This window comes from Simochromis diagramma, unplaced genomic scaffold (assembly GCF_900408965.1).
Source record: "Simochromis diagramma unplaced genomic scaffold, fSimDia1.1 OVJJ01000313.1, whole genome shotgun sequence".
Lineage (NCBI taxonomy): Eukaryota > Metazoa > Chordata > Actinopteri > Cichliformes > Cichlidae > Simochromis > Simochromis diagramma.
Window position 1 is genome coordinate 1,505,116 of NW_024387372.1, and position 10,099 is coordinate 1,515,214.

The 10,099-nt window shown below is 46.6% G+C and overlaps 1 protein-coding gene and 3 pseudogenes across 1 annotated transcript; all 4 read left to right on the top strand.

The window, feature by feature from the left end:
• The first annotated feature begins 1,831 nt into the window (after positions 1-1,831).
• LOC120719337 (NADH-ubiquinone oxidoreductase chain 1-like) lies at positions 1,832-7,911 on the top strand. The gene is given in 1 exon segment (XM_040008461.1): positions 1,832-7,911. A coding segment is annotated over 1 exon segment (537 nt). The 5' UTR covers positions 1,832-3,619; the 3' UTR covers positions 4,157-7,911.
• On the top strand, positions 4,482-7,911 carry LOC120719355 (annotated as a pseudogene).
• Positions 7,912-7,965: 54 nt separating this feature from the next.
• On the top strand, positions 7,966-8,679 carry LOC120719335 (annotated as a pseudogene).
• Positions 8,680-8,945: 266 nt separating this feature from the next.
• Positions 8,946-9,771, top strand: LOC120719356 (annotated as a pseudogene).
• The last annotated feature ends 328 nt before the right edge of the window (positions 9,772-10,099 follow it).

The following is a 10,099-nucleotide window of genomic DNA, read 5'->3' on the forward strand; positions in this document are numbered from 1 at the left end:
GTCAACAACATTTCAACTAAGAAGTACATAAACCACAACTGAATATTTTCCAATAATTATTTATAAATTGCGGAACGATAGTTTAAGACCGATCACACCTCTCACATAGTTAAGATATACCAAGTACCCACCATCCTATTCATTTCCCATATTTAATGTAGTAAGAGCCCACCATCAGTTGATTCCTTAATGCCAACGGTTCTTGAAGGTCAAGGACAATTATTCGTGGGGGTTTCACTTAGTGAACTATTCCTGGCATCTGGTTCCTATTTCAGGTTCAATAATTGTTATAATCCCTCATACTTTCATCGACGCTTGCATAAGTTAATGGTGGTAATACATACTCCTCGTTACCCACCATGCCGGGCGTTCTTTCCAGCGTGTGGGGGGTTCTCTTTTTTTTTTTCCTTTCATTTGACATCTCAGAGTGCATACAGATATGACAGACAAGGGTGTACATTTTCCTTGCCTAAAGGAAATAGTATGAATGGTGATAAGATATTGATAGAAGAATTGCATAACTGATATCATGAGCATAAAGTTTAATCAGATATTAAATTTTCCCCAAACTTCCCTATTATCACCCCCGGTTTCTGCGCGTTAAACCCCCCCTACCCCCCTAAACTCCTAAGATCTCTAAGACTCCTGTAAACCCCCCGGAAACAGGAAAAGCTCTAGAAGTGTTTTTCGCACTCGTTATGTACAGACATGTTTGTTATTCATATATTAGTTGATGTGTATATTATACTATTGCAATATTGCACATGCTAGCGTAGCTTAACTAAAGCATAACACTGAAGATGTTAAGACGGGCCCTAGAAAGGTCCCGTAGGCACAAAGGCTTGGTCCTGACTTTACTATCAGCTTTGGCTAAACTTACACATGCAAGTCTCCGCCCCCCTGTGAGAATGCCCACAGTTTTCTGCCCGGAAACAAGGAGCTGGTATCAGGCACACTTCCCACAGCCCATGACACCTTGCTTAGCCACACCCTCAAGGGAACTCAGCAGTGATAGACATTAAGCCATGAGTGAAAACTTGACTTAGTTAAAGCCAAGAGGGCCGGTAAAACTCGTGCCAGCCACCGCGGTTATACGAGAGGCTCAAGTTGATAGACATCGGCGTAAAGAGTGGTTAGGAAGTTTTTAAACTAAAGCCGAACGCCCTCAGAACTGTTATACGTATCCGAGAGCAAGAAGCCCCACTACGAAAGTGGCTTTATACCCCCGACCCCACGAAAGCTGCGAAACAAACTGGGATTAGATACCCCACTATGCCCAGCCCTAAACCTTGATAGTCCCCTACACCCACTATCCGCCCGGGTACTACGAGCACTAGCTTAAAACCCAAAGGACTTGGCGGTGCTTTAGATCCACCTAGAGGAGCCTGTTCTAGAACCGATAACCCCCGTTAAACCTCACCCTCTCTTGTTCTTTCCGTCTATATACCGCCGTCGTCAGCTTACCCTATGAAGGTACCACAGTAAGCAAAACTAGCACAACTCAAAACGCCAGGTCGAGGTGTAGCATATGAGAGGGGAAGAAATGGGCTACATTCCCTCCCACAGGGAATACGAACAATGTAATGAAACATGCATTAGAAGGAGGATTTAGCAGTAAGCAGAAAATAGAGCGTTCCGCTGAAATCGGCCCTGAAGCGCGCACACACCGCCCGTCACTCTCCCCAAGCCAACAACATCCTATAAATAATATATTTTACCGGTAAAGGGGAGACAAGTCGTAACATGGTAAGTGTACCGGAAGGTGTACTTGGAAAAACCAGAGTGTAGCTAAGCCAGAAAAGCATCTCCCTTACACTGAGAAGTCGCCCGTGCAAATCGAGCCACCCTGACGCCCAACAGCTAGCCCACCCATCAACCCCAAAATCAACCCTACGTATACCCCCAAACACACCATTCTCTCTACAACAAACCATTTTCCCACCTAAGTACGGGCGACGAAAAAGGACCCAGGAGCAACAGAGAAAGTACCGCAAGGGAAAGCTGAAAGAGTAATGAAATAACCCAGTAAAGCACTAAAAAGCAGAGATTGCCCCTTGTACCTTTTGCATCATGATTTAGCCAGAAAACCTCAAGCAAAAAGCATTATAGTTTGATACCCCGAAACTAAGCGAGCTACTCCAAGGCAGTCTAATTTATAGGACCACCCCGTCTCTGTGGCAAAAGAGTGGGAAGAACTTCGAGTAGAGGTGACAGACCTACCGAGCCTAGTTATAGCTGGTTGCCTGAAAACTGAATAAAAGTTCAGCCCTTTAAATTCTCCATTCCCCTTGGCCTAAGGCCTTCACACCGAACAAAAGAAGTTAAAGGAGTTAGTCAAAGGGGGTACAGCCCCTTTGAAACAAGATACAACTTTCCAAGGAGGGTAAAAATCACAACAAACTTAAAGGCTCAATGTCCTAGTGGGCCTAAAAGCAGCCACCTAGCCAGAAAGCGTTAAAGCTCGAGCATTACCTAACCAGCCTTCTAATAAAGACAACACAATTTCACCCCCCTTAAGCCTACCAGGCCGTTCCATAAAACTATGGAAGCGTTTATGCTAATATGAGTAATAAGAGTACCCTTCTCTCCCCGCACAAGTGTAACTCGGAACGAAACCTTCACCGACCATTAACGACCCCAAAACAAAGAGGGCCCTAGGCAAAAAACAAACAACTAGAAAACCCCCTAGCTCTCCACCGTTAACCCCACACTGGTGTGCAAATCGGGAAAGACTAAAAGAAAAAGAAGGAACTCGGCAAACACAAGCCTCGCCTGTTTACCAAAAACATCGCCTCTTGAACCCCTAAATATAAGAGGTCCCGCCTGCCCTGTGACTATAAGTTTAACGGCCGCGGTATTTTGACCGTGCAAAGGTAGCGCAATCACTTGTCTTTTAAATGAAGACCTGTATGAATGGCATAACGAGGGCTTAACTGTCTCCTTTTTCCAGTCAATGAAATTGATTCCCCCGTGCAGAAGCGGGGATACCAACATAAGACGAGAAGACCCTATGGAGCTTTAGACGCCAGAACAGACCATGTTAAACACCCCTCAAATAAAGGACAAAACTCATTGGGCCCCTGTTCTAATGTCTTTGGTTGGGGCGACCGCGGGGAAACAAAAAACCCCCATGTGGACCGGGAGCACACTGCCCCCACAACCTAGAACCACAACTCCAAGTAACAGAACTTCTGACCAATAAGATCCGGCACATAGCCGATCAACGAACCGAGTTACCCTAGGGATAACAGCGCAATCCTCTTTTAGAGCCCATATCGACAAGAGGGTTTACGACCTCGATGTTGGATCAGGACATCCTAATGGTGCAGCCGCTATTAAGGGTTCGTTTGTTCAACGATTAAAGTCCTACGTGATCTGAGTTCAGACCGGAGTAATCCAGGTCAGTTTCTATCTATGTCACGATCTTTTCTAGTACGAAAGGACCGAAAAGAAGAGGCCTCTGTTCCCAACATGCCTCCCCCTCATCTATTGAAGTCAACTAAAATAGATAAAAGGGCGTATCCCCTAGCCCTAGAAAAGGGCTTGTTAAAGTGGCAGAGCCCGGACATTGCAAAAGACCTAAGCCCTTTCCACGGAGGTTCAAGTCCTCCCTTTAACTATGCTCTCAACACTAGTTTCATCCATCCTCAACCCCTTAATCCTTATCGTATTTGTCCTTCTAGCCGTTGCACTCCTCACGCTCGTCGAACGAAAAGTCCTCGGCTACATACAATTACGGAAAGGCCCAAACATTGTAGGCCCCTACGGCCTCCTCCAACCAATTGCAGACGGACTTAAACTCTTTATAAAAGAACCCGTTCGACCTTCCACCTCCTCCCCCATACTCTTTCTCTTTACCCCCATACTAGCCCTTACCCTGGCCCTCACCCTTTGAACTCCAATACCCCTCCCCTTCCCAATAGCAGACCTCAACCTCGGTATTCTCTTTATCCTTGCCCTCTCCAGTCTAGCAGTTTATTCTATTCTAGGCTCAGGATGAGCCTCCAATTCAAAATACGCCTTAATCGGGGCCCTTCGAGCCGTGGCACAAACTATTTCCTATGAAGTTAGCCTAGGACTAATCCTTCTTAATGCTATTATTTTTACCGGGGGCTTCACCCTACAAACATTTAGCGTCGCCCAAGAAAGTGTCTGACTAATCCTCCCTGCCTGGCCTTTAGCCGCTATATGATACATTTCCACACTTGCAGAAACAAACCGAGCCCCTTTTGACCTCACAGAAGGTGAGTCCGAACTCGTCTCCGGCTTTAACGTAGAGTACGCAGGAGGGCCTTTCGCCCTTTTTTTCCTCGCTGAATATGCCAACATTCTCCTAATAAATACTCTTTCTGCTACTCTATTCCTAGGCGCCTCTGTCTTTCACACCGCCCCCGAAATTACAACAACAAACCTTATAATTAAAGCAACTCTTCTCTCCGTCCTCTTCCTATGAGTTCGTGCCTCCTACCCACGCTTTCGTTATGACCAACTCATGCACCTAATTTGAAAAAACTTCCTACCACTAACCCTTGCCCTGGTAGTCTGACACCTCTCCCTCCCAATTGCACTAACAGGCCTACCCCCACAACTATAACCCGGAGCTGTGCCTGAAGTAAAGGGCCACTTTGATAGAGTGAACCATGAGGGTTAAAGTCCCTCCAACTCCTTAGAAAGAAGGGACTTGAACCCTGCCTGAAGAGATCAAAACTCTTAGTGCTTCCACTACACCACTTCCTAGTAAAGTCAGCTAAATAAGCTTTTGGGCCCATACCCCAAACATGTTGGTTAAACTCTTTCCTTTACTAATGAACCCTTACATCTTAGCCATTCTTCTTTTTGGCTTAGGCCTTGGCACAACAATTACATTTGCTAGCTCCCACTGACTTCTCGCCTGAATAGGCCTTGAAATAAACACACTAGCCATTATCCCCCTAATAGCCCAACATCACCACCCACGCGCAGTCGAAGCTACAACCAAATATTTTTTGACGCAAGCTGCTGCTGCAGCTACCCTTCTATTTGCAAGTGTAACTAACTCCTGACTAACAGGCCAATGAGAAATTCAACAAATTACGCACCCCCTCCCAAGTGCCATAATTACCCTTGCTCTTGCTCTCAAAATTGGCCTAGCCCCTCTTCATGCTTGGCTCCCCGAAGTTCTGCAAGGCCTGGACCTCACCACAGGCTTAATTCTTTCAACCTGACAAAAACTTGCCCCCTTCGCCCTAATTCTTCAACTTCAACCTTCAAACTCAACACTCCTTATTATTTTAGGTCTTACATCTACACTTATTGGGGGCTGAGGCGGGTTAAACCAAACACAGCTCCGCAAAATTCTTGCATATTCATCAATCGCCCACTTAGGCTGAATAATCCTGATTTTACAATTCTCCCCCTCCATCACCCTCCTTACCCTTCTAACCTATCTCATTATAACATTCTCAACATTCCTTGTATTTAAACTCAACAAATCTACAAATATCAACACCCTTGCCACATCCTGAGCAAAAGCCCCCGCCCTGACAGCCCTCACACCTCTCATTCTACTCTCCCTAGGGGGCCTCCCCCCTCTTACAGGTTTCATACCAAAATGACTAATTCTTCAAGAATTAACCAAACAAGGGCTTGCTCCCACCGCAACCTTAGCTGCCCTTTCAGCCCTACTTAGCCTGTATTTTTACCTACGCCTCTCTTACGCAATGACCCTTACTATTTCCCCTAACAACCTCACAGGTTCAACCCCCTGACGCTTACCTTCCACCCAACTAACCTACCCCCTCGCCACTTCCACTGCAATAACAATTTGTCTCCTGCCTCTCACCCCTGCCATCTCCGCTTTATTAACCTCCTAAGGGGCTTAGGATAGCACCCAGACCAAGGACCTTCAAAGTCCTAAGCGGGAGTGAAAATCTCCCAGCCCCTGCTAAAACTTGCAGGACACTAACCCACATCTTCTGTATGCAAAACAGACACTTTAATTAAGCTAAAGCCTTACTAGACAGGAAGGCCTCGATCCTACAAACTCTTAGTTAACAGCTAAGCGCTTAAACCAACAAGCATCTGTCTAACCTTTCCCCCGCCCGCCTCTAAAAGGGCGGGGGAAAGCCCCGGCAGGGTCTAACCTGCTACTTCGGATTTGCAATCTGACATGTAGAACACCTCGAGGCTTGATAAGAAGAGGATTTGAGCCTCTGTGCGTGGGGCTACAATCCACCGCTTGTCACTCAGCCATCTTACCTGTGGCAATCACACGTTGATTCTTCTCAACTAATCACAAAGACATCGGCACCCTCTATCTAGTATTTGGTGCTTGAGCCGGAATAGTAGGAACCGCACTTAGCCTCCTAATTCGGGCAGAACTAAGCCAACCCGGCGCTCTCCTCGGAGACGACCAGATTTATAATGTAATTGTTACAGCACATGCTTTTGTAATAATTTTCTTTATAGTAATGCCAATTATGATTGGAGGCTTTGGTAACTGACTAGTGCCTCTTATGATTGGTGCGCCCGACATAGCCTTCCCTCGAATAAATAATATAAGCTTCTGACTCCTTCCCCCCTCATTCCTCCTCCTCCTCGCCTCTTCCGGGGTCGAAGCAGGGGCCGGCACAGGATGGACTGTTTACCCCCCACTCTCAGGCAATCTCGCCCACGCGGGGCCTTCTGTCGATTTAACCATCTTCTCCCTTCATTTAGCCGGGGTGTCATCTATTCTTGGCGCAATTAATTTTATTACAACAATTATTAACATGAAACCCCCTGCCATCTCTCAGTACCAAACACCTCTATTTGTGTGGTCCGTCCTAATTACCGCAGTATTGCTTTTATTGTCCCTGCCCGTACTTGCTGCCGGCATCACAATGCTTCTCACAGACCGAAACCTTAACACAACCTTCTTTGACCCTGCCGGAGGAGGAGACCCCATCCTCTACCAACATTTATTCTGATTCTTCGGTCACCCTGAAGTCTACATCCTAATCCTCCCTGGCTTTGGTATAATCTCACACATTGTTGCGTACTACGCGGGTAAAAAAGAACCCTTCGGGTACATGGGAATGGTCTGAGCCATAATGGCCATTGGCCTCCTAGGGTTTATTGTCTGAGCTCATCACATGTTTACTGTAGGAATGGACGTAGACACTCGAGCCTACTTTACTTCCGCCACAATGATTATTGCCATCCCAACCGGAGTAAAAGTCTTCAGCTGACTGGCCACTCTGCACGGCGGCTCAATTAAATGAGAAACTCCACTCTTATGGGCACTCGGCTTCATTTTCCTCTTTACAGTCGGGGGACTAACCGGGATTGTCCTAGCCAATTCTTCTCTAGATATTATGCTCCACGACACATATTACGTCGTTGCCCACTTCCACTATGTCCTCTCTATAGGAGCCGTATTTGCCATCGTTGCCGGCTTCGTACACTGATTCCCTTTGTTCTCAGGATACACGCTCCACGACACCTGAACCAAAATTCATTTTGGAGTAATGTTTGCTGGCGTTAATATAACTTTCTTCCCCCAACATTTCCTGGGGTTGGCAGGAATACCTCGCCGATACTCCGACTACCCCGACGCCTACACCCTTTGAAACACAGTATCTTCCATCGGCTCAATAATCTCCCTCATCGCAGTAATTATGTTTTTATTTATTATTTGAGAAGCATTCGCCGCTAAACGAGAAGTTTCATCAGTGGAACTCACAGCAACAAACGTAGAATGACTTCACGGCTGCCCTCCTCCTTATCACACCTTCGAAGAGCCTGCCTTCGTCCAAGTTCAACAAGCTTGATTAAACTACGAAAAACCTGCTTCCACCCCCTCAAACCTCCACTAACGAGAAAGGGAGGAATTGAACCCCCATAAACTAGTTTCAAGCCAGCCACATAACCACTCTGTCACTTTCTTCATAAGACACTAGTAAAACTGATTATTACATTGCCTTGTCAAGGCAAAATTGCGGGTTTGAGCCCCGCGTGTCTTACAACAATGGCCCATCCCTCTCAACTAGGTTTTCAAGATGCAGCTTCACCTGTAATAGAAGAACTTCTTCACTTCCACGACCATGCCTTAATAATTGTTTTTTTAATTAGCACATTCGTGCTTTATATTATTGTGGCTATAGTAACAACCAAGCTAACTAATAAATTTATCCTAGACTCACAAGAAATCGAAATCATTTGAACCCTGCTCCCAGCTATTATTCTAATTCTCATCGCCCTCCCCTCCCTACGCATTCTTTACCTTATAGATGAAATCAACGACCCCCATCTTACAATTAAAGCAATAGGCCACCAATGATACTGAAGTTACGAGTATACTGACTATGAAGACCTCGGCTTTGACTCATACATAATTCCCACACAAGACTTAGCCCCGGGCCAATTTCGCCTTCTAGAAGCAGACCATCGAATAGCGGTACCAGTTGAATCCCCCATTCGGGTCCTAATTTCTGCCGAAGATGTACTTCACTCCTGAGCCGTCCCAAGTCTAGGGGTAAAAATAGAACGCCGTCCCAGGGCGCTTAAACCAAACAGCATTTATTGCATCCCGCCCCGGAATCTTTTATGGCCAATGCTCTGAAATTTGCGGCGCAAACCACAGCTTTATACCTATTGTGGTAGAAGCGGTCCCGCTAGAACACTTTGAAAACTGATCCTCCTTAATACTTGAAGACGCTTCGCTAAGAAGCTAAATAGGGAATAGCGTTAGCCTTTTAAGCTAAAGACTGGTGACGTCCCGCCCACCCCTGAGCGAAATGCCACAACTTAACCCCCGCACCTTGATTTGCTATTCTAGTCTTCTCCTGATTAGTCTTCCTAACAGTTCATTCCCCCAAAAGTTCTAGCACACACCTTCCCAAACGACCCAACGCTCCCAAAGCACAGAGAAACCCCAAAACAGAACCCTGAAGTTGACCATTGATACCTAGCTTTTTGACCAATTTATGAGCCCCACATACCTGGGAGTCCCCCTCATTTGCCCTTGCCCTCAGCTTACCCTGAATCCTCTACCCCAAAACCTACCCCACGTTGACTAAACAACCCGCCTCGTCACACTCCAAGGATGGTTGATTACCGCTTTCCCAAAACATTTTTCAGGCCTCTGAGCTTAGAGGGGCCATAAATGAGCAGCACCTTCTCGCCTCCCTTATACTTTTCCCTCATTACATTGAAATATACTGGGCCTCCTGCCCTACAACCTTACCCCTACAACACAACTCTCCCTCATTATGGCCTTCGCCCTTCCCCCTCTGACTTGCAACAGTATTATTGCATGCGAAACCAGCCTAACCTGCCCTAGGGCCACCTCGTATACCAGAAGTACCCCCACCCCTCCTAATTCCTGTTCTAATTATTATCGAGACAATTAGCCTATTTATTCGCCCCCTCGCACTTGGCGTACGATTGACCGCAAACCTTACAGCCGGTCACCTTTTAATTCAACTCATCGCTACCGCCGCCTTCGTCCTCACCCCCCTTATACCTACAGTGGCTATTCTGACCGCAGCCCTGCTGTTCCTCCTGACCCTTCTAGAAGTTGCAGTGGCCATAATTCAAGCCTATGTCTTTGTCCTTCTCTTAAGCCTCTACCTACAAGAAAACGTTTAATGGCCCATCAAGTACACGCATATCACATAGTTGACCCCAGCCCATGACCCCTAACAGGCGCAGTAGGCGCCCTTCTACTAACCTCCGGTTTAGCAATCTGAATGCACTTCAATAATATAACCTTATTAACCCTAGGTCTTATCCTTCTTCTCCTAACTATATCAGTGGTGACGGGATATCGTCCGAGAAGGAACATTCCAAGGGCACCCCACCCCTCCTGTCCAAAAGGCCTTCGATACGGGATTCTCTTTTTACCTCAGAAGTTTTCTTCTTCCTAGGTTTCTTCTGAGCCTTCTATCACGCTAGCCTCGCCCCCACTCCAGAACTAGGGGGCTGCTGACCCCCCACAGGAATTACTCCCCTAGACCCCTTCGAAGTCCCCCCTGCTCAACACAGCCGTCCTACTAGCCTCAGGGGTAACAGTCACCTGAGCACACCACAGCATCAGAACCCGCTGTTAAAAAAGTGAGGCGAAACTGTATATAAATAA